Source organism: Symphalangus syndactylus, chromosome 14, assembly GCF_028878055.3.
Source record: "Symphalangus syndactylus isolate Jambi chromosome 14, NHGRI_mSymSyn1-v2.1_pri, whole genome shotgun sequence".
Classification (NCBI taxonomy): domain Eukaryota; kingdom Metazoa; phylum Chordata; class Mammalia; order Primates; family Hylobatidae; genus Symphalangus; species Symphalangus syndactylus.
Genome location: NC_072436.2, coordinates 107,703,878 through 107,722,869, shown reverse-complemented (window position 1 = coordinate 107,722,869; position 18,992 = coordinate 107,703,878). Strand labels below are relative to the sequence as shown.

General features: G+C 48.8%; 1 protein-coding gene across 1 annotated transcript in view; it reads left to right on the top strand.

Moving 5' to 3' along the window:
* Positions 1 to 16,827, top strand: part of LOC129462217 (uncharacterized) — a 38,604-nt gene extending 21,777 nt beyond the window's left edge. The window contains exons 12-16 of the mRNA XM_063618234.1: positions 9,957 to 9,980; positions 10,077 to 10,258; positions 10,863 to 11,071; positions 14,078 to 14,211; positions 14,933 to 16,827. Of these exons, the coding sequence (XP_063474304.1) occupies positions 9,957 to 9,980; positions 10,077 to 10,258; positions 10,863 to 10,866 (210 nt within the window). The 3' untranslated portion in view covers positions 10,867 to 11,071; positions 14,078 to 14,211; positions 14,933 to 16,827. The remainder of the gene's footprint in view (positions 1 to 9,956; positions 9,981 to 10,076; positions 10,259 to 10,862; positions 11,072 to 14,077; positions 14,212 to 14,932) is intronic.
* The last annotated feature ends 2,165 nt before the right edge of the window (positions 16,828 to 18,992 follow it).

Genomic DNA, 18,992 nt, shown 5'->3' with positions numbered 1-18,992 from the left:
ACCAAGCGACAACAAAACAGGTCTACCCTGGAGTCATACTCTAATTTTTTCTATTTTCCTCCCTTTCTGATCCTTTATCCCACTTTCTTTTTCTTCCTCTTCCTTCTCCTTCTTCTTTGTCAAATAGAGGATTGAGTTATTATCATTGATCCATAAAAAAAAAAAGAAAATAATAATAATAACAGTCAAATCTATTAAGTGTTTACCTCATGCCTGGCCCATAGCTGAACACATGGCCCATATGACTGTACTCATGATCCCCGTTTTTCAGGTAGGAAATGGAAGCTCAGAGAGGTTAAGTGGCCCACCCCCAGTGCACAGCTAGTACTTGATGGGGCTTCTATATACCTCTCAGACCCGGGCCTACCTTATTCTTCATAAACCCATGAAAGTTGCAGATCTATGCAACATATACACACAGGAAGCTTCTGGCAGCTTGAGAAATATTTGTGACGTGAATAATCACAGCTGCTACTTACTAGGGGCTGCCTAAAAACGGCACTTTGGGCCGGGCGCAGTGGCTCACAGCTGTAATCCTAGCACTTTGGGAGGCCGAGGTGGGCGGATCATGAGGTCAGGAGATCGAGATCATTCCGGCTAACACGATGAAACCCCGTCTCTACTAAAAATACAAAAACATTAGCTGGGTGTGGTGGTGGGTGCCTGTAGTCCCAGCTACGCAGGAGACTGAAGCAGGAGAATCACTTGAACCCGGGAGATGGAGCTTGCAGTGAGCCGAGATCACGCCACTGCACTCCAGCCTGGGCGACAGAGCGAGACTCCTTCTCAAAAAAAAAAAAAAACAAAAAAACTACACACAAAAAAACAGCATTTGTTTTTATTTACCGATTTAACATTTAGTTCATTTTTAAAAAAAGATGGTTCAAAATGCAAAAGAGATAAGAGGATCTCTTTCGCTGCTGGCCCCTCTCATCCCCTAGCCACCCCAGTTCCCTTTCTGATACCAGTTTCTTCAATTCCTTCCAGAAATACTTTTTATTTTTGAGATGGAGTCTCGCTCTATTGCCAGGCTGGAGTGCAGTGGCACGATCTCGGCTCATTGCAACCTCTGCCTCCCGGGTTCAGGCAATTCTCCTGCCTCAGCCTCCTGAATAGCTGGGACTACAGGTGCACGCCAACAAGCCCAGCTAATTTGTGTATTTTTAGTAGAGATGGGGTTTCACCATGTTGTCCAGAATGGTCTTGAACTCCTGACCTCGTGATCTGCCGCCTTGGACTCCCATAGTCCTGGGATTACAGGCATGAGCCCCCGCGCCAAGCCTTTTTTTTTTTTTTTTTTGACATGGAATTTTGCTCTTGTCGCTCAGGCTGGAGTGTAGTGGTGTGCTCTTGGCTCACTGCAACCTCTACCTCTCGAGCTCACATGATTCTCTTGCCTCAGCCTCCCAAGTAGCTGGGATTACAGACGCCTGCCACCATGCCCAGCTAATTTTGTATTTTCAATATAGATGGAGTTTCCCCATGTTGGACAAGCTGGTTTCAATCTCCTGACCTCAGGCGATCTGCCCGCCTTGGCCTCCCAAAGTGCTGAGATTACAGGCATGAGCCACCAGGCCCAGCCTCCTTCCAGAAATACTTAACGCATTTACTCGAATGTTAGACTACTATACCGATATGATTTGGATCTATGTCCCCACCCAAATCTCATGTTGAATTGTAACCCCCGATGTTGGAGGTGGGGCCTGGTGGGAGGTGATTTTGTCATGGGAGTGGATTTCTCATGAATGGTTTAGCACCATCCCTCTTGGTACTATCCCTGTGACAGTGAGTGAGTTCTCATGAGATCTGGTCATTTACAAGTGTATAGCACCTCTCCCATCTCTCTCTTGCTCCTGCTCCCGCCATGTGACATGCCTGCCCCCTCTTTGCCTTCTGCCGCGATTGGAAGTTTCCTGAGGCCTCTCCAGAAGCTGCGCAGAGGCCAGCGCCATGCTCCCTGTACAGCCTGCAGAACTGTGAGCCAACTAAACCTCTTTTCTTTATGAATTACTCAGTCTCTGGTATTTCTTTATAGCAATGTGAGAATGGACGAATCCATGTACATACATTATTCATTATCTATTGCTATTGCTGCATAGCAAGTTAGCCCAAAATTTGGCAGCTTGAAATATGAATAAACCTTTTTTATCTCTCAGTTTCTGAGGGGCAGGAATTTGGGAGCAACTCAGCTAGGTGATTCTGGCTCAGTGTCATGTGAGGCTGTGGTCAAGCAGTTGGCCAGGGCTGCTGTCGTCTGAAGGCTTAACTGGAGCTGGAGGCTCTACTTTCTGGATGGCTCATTATGTGGCTTTTGGCAGGAGGTCTCAGCTCCTCACCACAAAGATGTCTCGATAGGGCTGCTTGAGTGTCCTCACAACATGGCAGCTGGCTTCTGTCAGGAAAAGTGGTCCAAGATGGGACAGAGTGCAAGCTGCAGTATTATTTATGACCTAGCCTTGGAAGACATGTTTCCACTGTATCCTCCTAATTACACAGGTCAGCCTTAGTTAATGTGGGAGAGGACCACGTTAGGTCCCAGGAGGTGGGAATCATTGTGGGTCATGTGGAGGCTGCCTAGTACACACAGTGTCCTGCACCTTGGTTTTTTTCACTGCACAACAGTATTCAGAATGGTTCTATATCAATATACACTGAATATCCTTGTTTGTTTGTTGTTTGTTTATTTATATGAGCTAGGGTCTCACTGTGTCACCCAGGCTGGAGTACGGTGGCACGATCACAACTCACTGCAGCCTCAACCTCCCAGGCTCAAGCAATCCTACCACCTCAGCCTCCCAAGTAGCTGGGACTACAGGTGCATACCACCATGCCTGGTTAATTATTTTTAAAAAATGTTCTGTAGAGATGGAACCCCACTACATTGTCCAGGCTGGTCTCAAACTCCTGAGCCCAAGTGCTCCTCCTGTCTCAGCCTCCCAAAAAATATTGGGATTCCAGGCATGAGCCACTGCACCCAGCCTATTTTTTTAACTGCATAGTATTCCACTGTGTGGGAACATCATGATGTATTTACCCAGCCCACTATTGATGGACTTTGGGTTATTCCTGATCATTTGCTGTTACCATCAGGGCTGCAGTGACCATCTGATTTGCAGAGGCATTATTTCCCATATCTGATGGGGTGATACTCAGGGGTGGACTGGCTTAGTCGAAAGGGGTGGTGCTTTGAAAACACAGCTGTGAAATCTTTGCCACGTCTTGGATTAAGAAGTGGGATCTAGGCCAGGCACCGTGGCTTATGCCTGTAATCCCAACACTTTGGGAGGTCGAGGCAGGTGGATTTCTTGAGCTTAGGAGTTTGAGACTAGCCTGGGCCACATCGTGAAGCCCCATCTCTACCAAAAATACAAAAATTAGCCAGTTGTGGTGGCACATACCTGTAGTCCTAGCTACTCGGGAGGCTGAGGTGGGAGGATTGCTTTAACCCAGGAGGCAGAAGTTGCAGTGAGCTAAGATCATGTCACTACACTCCAGCCTGGGTGAGCCAGACCCTGTCTAAAAAAAAAAAAAAAAAGGAAAAGAAAAGAAAAAAAGAAAGAAGAGAGAGAGAAAAAAAGAAGAGAGAGAAAGAAAGAAAGAAAGAAAGAAAGAAAGAAAGAAAGAAAAAGAAAGAAAGAAAGAAAGAAAGAAAGAAAGAAAGAAAGAAAGAAAGAAAGAAAGAAAGAAAGAAAGAAAAAAAAAAAAAAAAAAGAAGTGGAGTCTATATCTCCTCCTCTTGAAACTGAGTAGGCTTTTGATGAATTCAACAGGGAGAGTATTACAGAAGTGATGCTGTGGGATGTCTGAGACTTGGTCATAAAAGGCCATACAGTTCCATCTTGTTTGCTGGAAGACTTGTTCTTGAAGCCCTTACCTGCAACTTAAGAAGTCTGACTCCTTGAGGCTGCAATGCTGGAAGGAAGACCAAGACACTTGAAGACGCCACATGTCAGCACATCAGCCACTGTCCCCAGTGATGGTGACACCCAACCTTCAAGTCATGCCAAAAAAGACACCAGACATGTGAGTGAAGTAGTCTCCAGACATTTTGAGTGACCCCCTCCCCAGGTGAGGCCTTACTCTTCATGGCACAGAAATAAACCATAAAAAACTAGAATAAAGGATATGAGCATTTTTTTTAATGTGTAGCAAGCACTTATACACTTTAGCTCATTTAATTCTCCCAAGAATCTCGCAGGGCAAGTATTGTCAACCCCATTTTACAGAGAAGAAGAGCAGAGCTCAGAGAGCTTCAGCAACTCACCCAAGGCATCACAGCAGGTGACTGAAAAACCTGGATGCTAACTTGGGTCTTTCTGGCTCCAGACCCACCCTCCTACATGGGTTGCTTGCTGAAAGAGGGAAACAACTCATTGTGTGGAACTTTCAAGTTCAGCCATAAGAAATTTCTAGACCCAAAGAATACACTGAATTAGATCAGAAGTTCCATGCCTGAGTCCTCTGGGAGCTATTTTTGGCAAAAAGCCGCTGGAAAATTGTGCATCCATTCTTTCTGCCCATGTTGTGTAGGCAGGGAGGAATGTGTAAACTCTCCACTGTTGCTGAGAATTCTGTTCATTGAGGATCTCAACTGGCCAGATGGTCTTACAGTTAACTACCCTGCTGGCTAACAAACAAATGAAGCTATTACTTCCTTTAGTAGGAGGAGACCTTTCTTTTAAATTTAAATTTATTTTTGCTTTCTGATCCAACTGAGGAAGAAGTTAGGAGGAAAGCTTTCTAAACATGAAATTCTGCCAGAGCACTTGCCACCGAATGGGTTTCTCCCTACTGGTGATAAGTGGTATTGCAACTCAACTCTATTAGACAAAAGGGAGGTGAGAGACACGTGTACATGGGGCAATCTCTGGAGCTGGAGACAATTTCAAGGGAAGGCTCAACTAAGAGACAGTGTCACAGAATGATTACACTTGAGTCTCAGGAGTCACAGGATCTGAGTTCAAATCCCTGCCTTGCTGCATGTCCATTAGGATCCACTCAGGAAAACAGAAACCACATCAGGTATTTCAAACAGAGGGAAATGGATACATGAATGATGAGACTACCAGAGATAAGCATTAGCAGGAAGCCAGTACCACCCAGAGTGCAAGAGGGAAAACCGGAGGACCCCGTATTCCTAGAGCCCGGGAGCTGGGGCCATCTGAAATGCAGGAATGGCAACCGAACCGTTCCAAAGGCTAGACTTTGCCAGGGACACTGGAGCCACAAAGAAGTCCCTGCTGCTGCAAAGATGCCACTTGAAGCAGAGAGAGGGAGAAATACCATGCTTTATCCCTTCCTCTCACCCTCCAGCCTCCTGCCAGGCTTCCCATTTGTTTAACTCAGTAGGGAGCCAATGGGCAAGGAGGCCTGGGATATGTTGGTTCTCACCATACAGAATTGAGCAAGAGGACAGATATGAAAGCAAAGAGGCAAATGCAGCCTCTCTCTGTAAATGCAACATTGAGCAAGAGGACAGATATGAAAGCAAAGAGGCAAATGCAGCCTCTCTCTGTAAATGCAACATTGAGCAAGAGACTTAGGCCAAGTGACTTCCTGCTCTGGGCCTCAACTTCCTCCTCTGCAAAATGGGGATAACATGCCTATCTCATGGACCCATCATGATGACAGTCAAGAGAGATAATCCAGAGAAGGCTGCCAGTACCCAGGCTGACACGGGGTAACAAGCACTGCAGACTTGGTGGGGCTGTTGGTGGAACATCCCCAGCCCTCCAGAAGTCACCACTGCTGCCCACTGGGGGATATTTTCCATAGGACCCTTCTTAGATTTTAGTACAGGAGGGAGCAGGAATGGGGGAATTAGCTTTGAAGTAATGTCCCCTTGCCTGTCACTGCCTTTTTTTTTTCTTTTCTTTGAGACGGGGTCTCACTCTGTCACCCTGGCTGGAGTGCAGTGGCATGATCTCAGCTCACTGCAACCTCCGCCTCTGAGGTTCAAGCGATTCTCCTGCCTCAGCCTCCTGAATAGCTGGGATAACAGGGGTGTACCACCACGCCTGGCTAATTTTTGTATTTTTAGTAGAGATGGGGTTTCACCATGTTGGCCAGGCTGGTCTTGAACTCCTGACCTCAAGTGATCCTCCTAACTCAACCTCCCAAGGTGATGGGATTACAGCTGTGAGCCACTGCACTCAGCCTGCCACTGCCTTTTGTATAGAAGTGTTCCAGACTAGTTTGTGCTTTCTAAAGGCTCAGTGTAAGGGAATGTGTGGTGTATGTCCATGGTAGGTGTGTGATCACGTGAATATATGCGTGTGGGGTATTTGTGTGAGTGTGGAAGTGTGTAAGCGTGTGTGTGAGAATGCATGGCATATGTATATTGTATAAGAGTGTGTGGTGTATGAGATGTATGGTGTGTTTGCAAGGGTCTGATGTGTTTGGGCGTAGCATGTGTGCGAATACATTTGTGTGAGTGTCTATGCTTGAGTGAGTGTGGGTGTGTGGTGAGTGTGAGAGGGGCTGCAGGGTGAGACTCGGGTTCTCCATCTATGCTTCTCATATACAGCTCTAGAAGGTCCTTCTGAGAAATCCCCAAACCACAGCCTGCTGGGCCCTGTGTCAGGGCAGAGTCGGGGCTGGGGGCCAGGTGGGCTGAGGTTCTTCAACTTGAAACTAAGCTCCTTCTGCTGGGTGTGTGACCTTGGCAGCCCATGTGACCTCTTCTTCTGTGCTTCAGTTTCTGTTCGGTGTTTTGTTTTGTTTTGTTTTGTTTTGTTTTGTTTTGTTTTGTTTTGTTGGGAGACAGGATCTCATTCTGTTGCCCAGGCTGGAGTGCAGTGGCACAATCATAACTCACTGCAGCCTCGACCTCCTGGGCTCAAGCCATCCTTTTGCCTCAGCCTCCTGAGTAGCTAGGACTAAGGGTGCACACCAGCTAATTTTAAAAATTATTTTTAGTAGAGACAGAGTCTCATTATGTTGCCCAGGCTGGTCTCGAACTCCTGGGCTCAGGTGATCCTCCCACCTCAGACTGACAAAGTGCTGGGATTATAGACGTGAGCCACCGTGCCCTGCCTGTGCCTTGGTTTCCACATCAGTAAAATGGGGGTAATCACTGGACTTCCTAGGATGGTTGTGATGTTGTGAGTGCTTGGCCCAGGGCTTGGGGTGGTGGAAGGCATTAGCCACCTATTGGTATCAACTCTTGCTATTTATGTTGCTATTTTCTCTCATCATTATATTTATTTCATCTAAAGAAGTGACAGTGGCCCTCAAGAGGAGGATGAAAATCAGCAGGGCTGGCCGTACGGAGTGTTGTTCAGGATGGGGAAGCCCAGCGACTGTCAGGTGCCACTATGGGGAATGGAAGTCATTCAACCCATCTGAAAAACGGACGGTATCCACAAAAGCTGACCATACACATACCCTATACCCAGCAATCCCAGTCCTGGGCAAAAACCTGGAGAAACGAGGCACCTGCCCACCACAGGCCTGCACATGCAGCATGGCTCAGGATGGCCCCAAGGGAAGACAAATCCAATGTCCACCAACAGAGTCATGGAGAAATAAAGTGTGAAAGAGGAGCCGGGCACAGTGGCTCATTCTTGTAATCCGAGCACTTTGGGAGGCTGAGACGGGTGGATCACTTGAGGCCAGGAGTTCGAGACCAGCCTGGCCAACAGGGGGAAACCCTGTCTCTACTGAAAATACAAAAATTAGCCAGGTGTGGTGGCGGACGCCTGTATTCCCAGCTATTCAGGAGGCTGAGGCATGAGAATCACTCAAACCCGGGAGATGGAGGCTGCAGTGAGCTGAGATTGCACCACTGCACTCCAGCCTGCGTGACAGAGTGAGACTCCTTCTCAATAAAAAAGTAAAATACAAAAAAAATAAAGTCTGAAACAGCCATGCAGTGGAATACCACTCAGCAATGCAAAAGAACAAACTCCTGCCATATGTGATGTGAATGAAACTCACAGACATGGCATTGAGGGAATGAGGTCAGCTAGTAAACATCCCCACTGTCCGCTTTCACTCATCTGAAGCAACAGGCTAAACTCATCAATAGTGACAAAGATCAGAGCAGGGGCTGCCTCTGGCCAGGAGGTGGGGAGGGTCTGAGGGACCATGCTAGAAACTCCCTGGACGTCAGTCTGGGTGGTGGCTCTGTGGGCATACAACTATGTCAGAACTCATCAAGCTGGACACTCGGATGCGTGCATGTAAGTGATTGTGTTTCCCCTTGATAAACACTTTTTTATGACACAGAGTCTCCCTCTGTCACCCAGACTGGAATGCAGTGGCACCATCATAGCCCACTGCAGCCTCAAACTCCTGTGCTCAAATGATCCCCCAACCTCAGCCTCCCTGGTGGTAGCTGGGACTACAGGCATGCACCACCATACCTGGTTAATTTTTGTATTTTTAGTAGAGACAGGGTCTTGCTATCTTACCCAGGCTGGTCTCAAACTCCTAGACTCCAGTGACCCTCCTGCCTTGGCCTCCCAAAGTGCTGGGATTACATGCATGAGCCACTGTACCCTTTTTGAAATCCTTTTTTTTTTTTTAAGTAATCCATAGATTGTAGGAATCATGGTAATAAAAGACTGATTCATGCTACATAAAGTGGATGAACTTGAAAATATTATGTTGAGTGAAAGAAGCCAGACACAAAAGGCCACTTACTGTATGATTCCATTTATATGAAATGTCCAGAATAGGCAAATCCACAGAGGAAGAAAGTAGATTAGGGTTGGCTGGGCGCGGTGGCTTACGCCTCTAATCCCAGCACTCTGGGAGGCCGAGGCGGGTGGATCACAAAGTCAGGAGATCGAGACCATCCTGGCTAACATGGTGAAACCCCGTCTCTACTGAAAAATCAAAAAATTAGCCAGGCGTGGTGACGGGCACCTGTAGCTACTCTGGAGGCTGAGGCAGGAGAATGGCGTGAACCCAGGAGGTGGAGCTTGCAGTGAGCTGAGACAGCGCCACTGCACTCCAGCCTAGGCGACAAAGAGAGACTCCGTCTCAAAAAAAAAAAAAAAAAAAAAAAAAAGAGAAGGTGGATTAGGGTTTACCAGGGGCTGGGACAAGGGGAAGGGGGGTGACTGCTATGAATATGGGGTTATATTTTAGGGTGGTGAAAACATTCTGGAACTAGACTGATGGTTATATAACACTGTGAATGTACTAAATGCTACCTAACTAACTGTACTTTCAATTGGTGATTTTTATGTGATGTGTATTTTACCACCTTTTTTTTTTTTCTTTCTTTTTTGGAGACAAAGTCTTGCTCTGTCACCCAGACTGAAGTGTAGTGACATGATCTTGGCTCACTGAAACCTCTGCCTCCCAGGTTCAAGCTATTTTCATGCCTCAGCCTCTCGAGTAGTTGGAATTACAGGTGTGTGCCACCACACCCAGCTAATTTTTGTATTTTTAGTACAGATGGGGTTTCACCATGTTGACTAAGCTGGTCTCAAACTCCTGACCTGAAGCAATTCTCCCGCCTTAGCCTTGCAAAATTCTAGGATTACAGGCATGAGCCACTGCACCTAGATACCACCATTTGTTTTAAAGTAATTAATGGGGCTGGGTGCAATGGCTCATGCCTGTAATCCCAGCACTTTGGGAGGCCGAAGCAGGCAGATCACCTGAGGTCAGGAGTTCGAGACCAGCCTGGCCAACATGGTGAAACCCCATCTCTACTAAAAGTACAAAAATTAGCCAGGTGTGGTGGCATGCACCTGTAATTTCAGCTACTCAGGAGGCTGAGGCAGGAGAATGGTTTGAACTCTGGAGGCGGAGGTTGCAGTGAGCCGAGATTGCGCCACTGCACTCCAGCCTGGGTGACAGGTGAGACTCCATCTCAAAAAAATAAATAAATAAAAATAAATAAATAAATAAAGTAATTAATGGTAAAACAAAAAACGTTGAACTTTGCTCTGAATCTTCACAGTATGCCTGCATGTGGTGCGCTATTTTCTGTTTTGCAGGTGGGGAAGCTGAGGCCCAGAGAGGTGAGTGGCATGTCCAAAGCAGCCCAGCACAGGGTGCGAGGCAGACAGGGCTGGGCCCCCGGCCTCCCCTGCAAACCTTCTGCCTGCCGGTTGCAGGAGGCAGTTCCTGGAAAGCAAGCGGGCCAAGTTCCTCATAGAGATCAGAAGAGCAACAAGATCTCCAGGCCAGGGCAGAGGTCCCCGCGCTGGACGCTGGTGACACTTCCCCTGGGCAGGAGGGGCCGGGAGCATGCAGATCTCAGCCCTGAACAGCCTGTCCTCTCGCCTCGAGGTTCTTGGTAGGTTGGGAACAGCCTGTCCTGTTGAGCTTCCTGTCGCCTCTCTAGCTGCCCGCAGGCTGTACAGCTGCCACCGCCAGCCCTGGCTCCAGAGAGGGGGGTCTCTGGGGCTCTCAGCAGGCCATGGTGGGGGTGGCTTGGGGCCAGTCTGAGCTGAAAGACCATCACAGCTTGCAAGCCACCTCCCCGCTCTGTCGCTGGCTCTCCTTGAAGACAAGTTTTTTTCAATTAACCAAAGTGGTGCATGGCAATGTGATAAGAGAATCAAATACAGAGCAACAGAATCAATGCCCCACACCAGGAAGTCGCCGACTTTCTGTTCCCTCCCACCCCTTCCTTCCCTCCCCGCCTCTTTCCCCTACTCCTTCCATTCCACAAACATTTATTGAGCACCTGCTCTGTGCCAGTCGCTGTTCTAGGCCCTGAAGACACAGAAGTGAACAAAAAAAGAGTCCCTGTGCACATCCTGGAGGGACTTTCCCCGTGTGTGTGTGTGTGTGTGTGTGTGTGTGTCTATACAGTGTAGGCAGACAGTGGATAATAAAAGCTGTTTAGCAGGCACTTTCTCTGAGCTGTTCCATGTGCTTCACTTATACTCATTCAGCTAATCCTCAGGACACCCCCGTGAAGTCAGTGATATTAGTCACAGAGGCCCAGAGAAGTGAAGTGACTTGCCCAAGGTCACACAGCCAGCAAGAGGCCAAGCCCAGACTGAACCCCAGCCACCTGGCTCTGGAGCCTGCAGCGTAACCACAGCAGGGAACCACCACCGGGGACAGACATCAACAGCCACTAGGAGATGTTAACCAACAGGTTTGTCTTCACGGCATGGCCCCCGCTTCACCGGCTGCACTGTTTGATGAGTTTTGCAGGTCCCAGATCTTATAAGCTCATGGTAATTGATCCAAGTGATGCAGAGGTCGGCCTAAAGTTAGAAGTGGACCTCTCTCTGCCCCAAGCCAGCCCTTCACCCCAATTCCATTCCCACAGTTTGGGCATCCACCCTGGCTGCCAAACCAAGCGGGGGCTGCCCGGGTTAGCAGGGACCTGGCCATGGGCCTCCTCAGCCCCCGGGGCCGCTTCTCTGAGGAGTGGGTGCCCCGCCCCTCCGTGGGCCGCCTGGTTTCTCTTTCTGGCAGCGTCTGTAGTCCCCTGGCTCTGTCACCCACAGCTATTCTAGGCCTCTGGTTGCTTTCACTTTTTGCTCTGCCTCTTTCTGCCTCGGTGGTTCCCCGCCATCCAGCCTGAGACCTCCCCGTTGCCCGCCCTGGGTTTCTGTCTGCTCCTCTCCATGGTGCCTGGCCCTGGCTTTGCCCCAAAGCATGGAGAAAGCCAAATGCAGGCTGTAGAAAGGTCTGGGATCAGATCCCCCCATCCCTCCATGGCCACTTGACCAGGCCTGCCTCTTCCCTCTGAGCCTCACGTCCTTATCTGAAGAGGGAATGCTGCTCGTGCCCACCTTGCAGGGATGTGGGGAGGGGGGTGGTGCCAGTGGAGGCTCCCAGGGGACCCTCCAGGAGTCTCCTCATCCTGACTCGAGACTTGGCACATGGTGGGGGCACAGGCCCCCTCTCCCGCCATGGGATCGCCACATCCAGGCTTTCATGGGTTGAGATGCTGAGGAAAGGAAAGAACAAAACGTGCTGGGGGAGTGGCCAACACGGCCTTCAGCTGGGTGACTTTGGGCAAGTCACTTCCCCTCTCTGGGCCTCAGTTTCCATATCTGTGAATGAGGCAGCTGGACTGAAAAATAGTCACAAAGCAGAGTGACACAAACTGGGCAACAGGAAACCCTGGAGGCCCTCGACCCAGGCTGGGGCTGGGGATGGTTCTGCAAAGCCTCTTGGGAGAGGGTTGCCTGAGCTGAGTCTCCAAAGAGAACAGTGTCCCTAAGTCACGGGAGGTGAGCCAGAGCAGTCCGGAGGGCACGGTCAGCACATGCTAAGGTCCTGGGGCACAGAGTACAGGGCTTGAGAAAGGTTCCTCTTGCTCCATGTAACTTTCATCATCCAACAGGCTGTGGTGGCACTTGCCTGTATCCCAGCTATCTGGGAGGCTGAGATGGGAGGATTGCTTGAGTCTGAGAGGTCGGGCTTGTTCTCCTGGTGTTGGCAGAGTCCAGAGGGAGCAAGTGGAAGCCACAGGTGTCTTGAGGCCTAGGCCGAGATCTAGCACATCACTTCATCACTTCATCCTTTCATTTCATCCTATTGGCCAAAGGAGCCCAATTCTAGGGATGGGGATCTAGACTCAACTTCTTGATAGGAGAAGTAGCAAAGTCACACTGCCAAGGGCAGGGACACAGGGAGGGATGAAGAGTTAGGGATGGTTTTTCTTTTCTTTTTTTTTTAGAGACAGTCTTGCTCTGTCAACCAGGCTGGAGTGCATTGTCATAAGCTTACTGCAATCTCCACCTCCCGGGTTCAATCTGTTCTCCTGCCTCAGCCTCCCAAGTAGCTGGGACTATGGGTGCCTGCCATCACGCCTGGCTAATTTTTGTATTTTTGGTAGAGGCAGGGTTTCACCATGTTGGCCAGGCTGGTCTTGAACTCCTGTCTTCAAATGATATGCTCACCATAGCCTCCCAAAGGGTTGAGATTACAGACGTGAGCCACTGCGCCTGGCATGGCTGGTTTTTCAATCACTCTGATGAACTCCCCAACACTCATCCCTCGTCAATTAAGTTCCAGGCCAGTCAAGGTGGCTCACACCTGTAATCCCAACACTTTGGGAGGCTGAGATGGGAGGACGTCTTGAGCCCAGGAGTTTGAGACCAGCCTGGACATCATGGTGAGACCCTGTCTCTATAAAAAATAAAAAATTAACCAGGTGTGGTGGTGCTTGCCTATATCCCAGCTATCTGGGAGGCTGAGTTGAGAGGATTGCTTGAGTCTGAGAGGTCGAGGCTGCAGTGAACTGTGATCACTCCATTGTACTCCAGCCTGGGAGAAAGAGTGAGACCCTGTCTCAAAAAAAAAAAAAAAATTAACTTCCAGTTCCTGGTCACTGACTTTCAACAACGGGCAGGTAACTCAATTCTGGCCAATGAGACATGAAGAAAGCTTTGCTTGCTCCTAAGGGAAGCCCCAGGGAGACATGTTTTCTGTTCTTCCTGATGTGATGCCTGAAACTTCACTGGCCATCTTAGGACTGGCCTCAGATAAAACCAACAGTGAGGTATCAGCTGAAAGATGGAAGGAAAATGAACTTGGATTTCCTATTGAACAAGATATTACATGCCCAGATTCTTTTTTTTCCCCTATTGAACAAGATATTACATGTCCAGATTCTCCTCTTTTTTTTTTTTTTTTAAGAGATGGGGTCTTGTTCTGTCACCCAGGCTGGAGTGCAGTGGTGTGATCATAGCTCACTATAGCATCGATCTGTCCTCAAGTAATCCTCCCACTCTGGCCTCCCAAAGCACTAGGATTACAGATGTGAGCCACCACACCTGGCCCATTTCTAGATCCTTTTTTAAAAAATATTTTTTAAAATAGAGACAGGGTCTCACTATGTTGCCTAGGCTGGTCTTGAACTCCTGGCCTCAACGATCCTCCTGCCTAAGCCTCCCAAAGTGCTGGGATTGCAGGTGTGAGCCCCATGTGCTTGGCCCATTTCCAGATTCTTTAAGCCGGTTTACATCAGAATTCCTTTTACTTTACCCCAAAGACATCCTTAATGATGCCTCTGGTTATTTTGGTCTTTGTGAGCCTTGTCTGCTTTACTGTGCCAGGTCAGAGCTTGAGAGCTCCAGGCTTTTCTCCCAATGACGTTGGAGGGTCCCAAGTGCAGCCCCAAGCTTCTGCCATTCATATACAGGGACCTCCCCTCTGCCCACTGCACCAAGGCCTCTCAGCCCCCACGGCCAAACCAGCAGTCACGATCCTGGATTCAGGAGACAGACCTGGGTTCTGGTGAATTGGACTCCACCCTTTATCACTGTGCAACTCCAGGTAAGTCTCCTAACCTCTCTTAGCCATAGGTGGTTCTTCCACAAAACGAAGTAGTCAAACCTACATTCGCATGGTTAATACTTCATGACAGCACATTGAAAATGTTCAAAAATCTCTCTCTGGCAATTAAAATTTGCATCTCTGTGGGTTTTCATGGTTTCCTATGTGCTTCTTAGTCTCTTAATAATAACAACAGCGACAACAGTAATAGCAACAGCCAGCAATTAGGGAGTACCTGCTCCACACCAGGCACACTGCAGATGGTCTTGCATGCACCATCTCATTTAAAATCTTCTGTGCTCAGGACACTCCCGTCTCACTCTGCATCAAAGCCTCGCTCCTTTCCAGGATCCATGGTCTCTGCGTGATCTGATTCTACTCCTCACCTCTCCATCCTCACCACTGACTTCTCACCCCTCACGCATGCTGCAGCAGCCACACTGACCTTTCTTTGAACACACTGGCAACAGTCCTACCTCAGGCCCTTGGCACCTGCTCTTCCACCTGCCTGAAAGCTCTATGTCCAGATGGGCAGCTTGCTCATCCCTTCCAGCTCCCAGCTTCTTGGAGAAGCCTTCCCTAGCCATCATAATAAAATACCAACCCACACCTGGCACCTCCTAGCCACAGCCCACCCGCCACTGCCTGCTTTACTTTACTTCCCTCTGACATACTGGTTTTTTGTTTGTTAGTTTTTGCTTTTGTTTGTTTTGTTTTTGAGACAGGGTCTTGCTCCGTCACCCAGGCTGGAGTGCAGTGGCATGATCTTGGCTCACTGCAGCCTCAGCCTCTCCAACTCAAGCGGTCCTCCCACCTCAGCCTCCAGAGCAGATGGGACCACAGGCGCACACCACCACACCCAGCTAATTTTTTTTATAATTTTTTGTACAAACGGAGCCTTGCTGTGTTACCCAGGTTGGTCTCAAACTCCTGGGCTCAAGCAAACCTCCCACCTCCACCTCCCAAGTGCTGGGATGACAGGGGTGAGCCTCCGCGCCCAGCCCACATACTGTTTAACAGGTTTGTTGGCTAGAGTTTGCCTCTCTCCCTGCTAAACCATACGTTCTTGAAGGGCAGAGGATTTGGTCTGTTTTGTTCACTGCCAAGAGCCCAGAGCCAGGAAGAATGCCTGTCGTATAATAAGTGTTCAGTAAATGTTTGTTGAATAAATGAACAATATATACGCCCCTATACCATAAATGCCAGTGTTATTCCCATTTTTCAGCTGTGACGCAAGAGCTCAAGAAGGGAACTGGCTCCCATTTGCACGGCAGAAGGAGCCATGGTGGGACTCTGATGTGGAGCCAGCCTTGAGCTGTACAGCCTTGAGCTGCAGAGCCAGGACTCTGCACAGCACCCGCCTTGGCCCCTTTAAGGTCTCTGCTCCTGGATCTCCCAGGTAAGGCCTGATGCTGGGCTGGATGCCAGAGGGCCCTTCCTGTTGGCATCTCTGCAAAGCCTCACGTGTTGTCTAATGGCAACATAGTACTGGGAGAGCCCTGGAGGCCTGGAGCAGGACCAAGGAACAGTCAAGTGGACAAAGGCCTTTCTGAGGAGGAAGCAGGTGACAGGAGGGAGCCCTGAGTGGCAGGACCAGCCCTGGGAAGGACAGTGTCCTTCACAGCTCAGAGGTCAGAGTTGAATCAGGCCCACAAACCCTCCCTGAGCCTCTGCTCTGGGCTCCTCATGCATGGGCCTAAGAGCCAGGGGTGATTCAAACTTAGGTATTAAAGTGGGGGACAGACGCAGGTGGGTCCTTCAAGGGGGGCTATTTTAACTTTTATTTGCTTACTTACTTGAGGCAGAGTCTCACTCTGTTGCCCAGGCTGGAGCACAATGGTGCAATCTCAGCTCACTGCAACCTCCGCTTCCTGGGTTCAAGCGATTCTCCTGCCTCAGCCTCCCGAGTAGCTGAGATTACAGGCACCTGCCACCATGCCCGGCTAATTTTTGTATTTTTAGTAGAGAAGGGGTTTCGCCATGTTAGCCAGGCTGGTCTCGAACTCCTGACCTCAAGTGATCCATCTGCCTTGGCCTCCCAAAGTGCTGGGATTACAGGCGTGAGCCGCTGCACCCAGCTGCTATTTTTATTTCATTTCAGCCCTATTCTGATCCTTCTTGGAGATAATGTTTCCCTATTTCACAGATGGGGAAATACAAACTCAAAGAGGTGAAGGAATTGTCCCAAGGTCACTTGGCTAGAAAGAAGCATATCGAGGTAGATGACAATGATAATAATAATGTGACTCCCAAGGCTAGGTCATAAAAGACATGTGGCTTCTGCCCTGCCACATGTCTTTTATGTCAAAAACTGCCAAGTTTTAGATACTTGCTCTGAGGGAAGCCAGCTGCCATGTTGTGAGGACACTCAAGCAGTCCCATGGAGAGTCCATCAAAGTGAGGAACTCAGGCGTCCAAACAACAGCTGTGTGATTGAGTCCGTGTGGAAGCAGGTCCCCCAACTCCAGTCAACCCGTCAGATAGATAATAGCAGCCCTGGCCAACATGTTGACTGCAACCTCATTAAAGACTCCAAGCCAATACCACCCAACTGACTCACTCTCAAATCCCTAACCCACAGAAACCGTGAGAGACAATAAAGTTTCATTATTTTCAGCTGCTATATTGGTTTTCTATTACTGCATGACAAATTGCCATACATTTAGTGACTTAAAACAACACACGTGCATTATTATCTCAGAGTTTTTGCAGGTCAGAAATTTGGTATAACATTGAGTTCTCTGCTCAGGGTCTCACTGAGCTACCATCAAGGGGTCAGGTGGGGTTGAAGCTCCCAACTGGAGGCTCTGGGAGAAAATCTACTTCCAAGTTCATTCTTAATTTTAGCATAATTGAGTTCCCCTATTGTATTGTTGTAGGGCTAAGGTCCATGTTCCCTTGCCAATGTCAGCTGAGGGCCTCTCTCTGTTCTAGATGCCAGCTACATTTCCTGACACGTGGCTCCTTCAACTTTTTTTTTTTTTTTTTTGGAGACAGAGATAGAGTCTGTCACTCAGGCTGGAGTACAGTGGCATGATCTCGGTTCGTTGCAACCTCCTCTCCCGGGTTCAAGCAATTCTCGTACCTCAGCCTCCCAAGTAGCTGGGACCACAGGTGCATACTACCACACTTGGCTAATTTGTTGTGTTTTAGTAGAGATGGGGCTTCATCATGTTGCCCAGGATGGCCTCTAACTCCTGAGCTCTGGCAATCTGCCCTTCTCAACCTCCCAAAGTGCTGGGATTACATCCTTCCACTTTCAGTCCAGCAACGGTACCGTGAATCTTTCCTGTGCTTCAAATCTCTGACTTCCTCTCCTGGCACCAACCAGAGAAAATTCCACCTTTTTTTTTTTTTTTTTTTTTTTGCGATGGAGTCTCGCTCTGTCGCCCAGGCTGGAGTGCGGTGGCACGATCTTGGCTCACTGCAAGCTCTGCCTCCCAGGTTCACACCATTCTCCTGCCTCAGCCTCCCGAGTAGCTGGGACTACAGGCGCCCGCCACCACACCCGGCTCATTTTTTGTATTTTTAGTAGACATGGGGTTTCACCATGTTAGCCAAGATGGTCTTGATTTCCTGACCTCGTGATCCGCCCGCCTCGGCCTCCCACAGTGCTGGGATTACAGGCGTGAGCCACCGTGCCTGGCCAATTCCACCTTTAAGGGCTTCCTGTGATTAAATTAGGCCCACTGGACAGTCACCCTTTTATAAAGTCAACTGTGGATTTGGGCTCGCTACCATACAACTGTAGTCGCAGCTACTCAGGAGGCTGAGGCTCAAGTGATCATCCAGCATCAGCCTCACAAAGTTTTGGGATTACAGGTGTGAGCCACTGCGCCCAGTTGAAGGAATTATTTTTGTAGACTATCCTTGATCATTTCTTCCCTCCGTTTTCTCTGTTCTTTCTACCTTCTTCCAGTTAGAAGTTGTATCTTGGGGGGTAATCTCCTCATTTTCTTATCCTTTCTCTCATATATTCCAGCCTTTTGTCTTTCTGGGAGATTTTCTCAGCTTTCTCTTGCAATACTGATATTGAAGTTTGTATTTCTGCTATCACCTTTCTACTTTTGTTTTGTCTTGTTTCTAAGACGGAGTCTTGCTCTGTCACCCAGGCTGGAGTGCAGTGGCTCAGTCTCTGCTCATTGCAACCTCCATCTCCCGGGTTCGAGCGATTCTCCTGCCTCAGCCTCCTGAGTAGCTGGGATTACAGGCACATGCCACCACACATCTAGCTAAATTTTTTTGTATTTTCAGTAGAGATGGAGTTTTGCCATGTTGGCCAGGCTGATCTTGAACTCCTGACCTCAAGTGATTCTCCCGCCTCGGCCTCCCAAAGTGCTGGGATTACAGGTGTGAGCCATTGGGCCCAGCCTCTAGTTCTTTCTTATTCTCTTATTCTGAGTGTTCCTTTTCACAGCATCTTATTCTTCTTATATGAATGCAACATATTTTATTTCTCTGAAGCTTCCTTATTTTCTTGAAGATGCTCCCTACCTGGCTCTGTTTTTTTGGAGTTCTTTTCCTCTCTTGGTTTCGGTCTTTGACTTTCATTTTACAAGTTACCCTCAAGGATTCAGTGACCCTCCATTGCACGTTCATATTGAAGAGCAGGGAACTGAAAAAGATACTTGGAAATGAATAACCTTGGAAGCTCCACATCTGTGGCAAGCTGTGTGGACAGGTGAGGCTTGTTGGGATCTGGCTGTCCTCGTAAGATCCCAAAGCCAGCATCGGAAGTGTCTTCTGAGAGGACCCCTCCGGCCTCCTGACTGCAGAGAAAG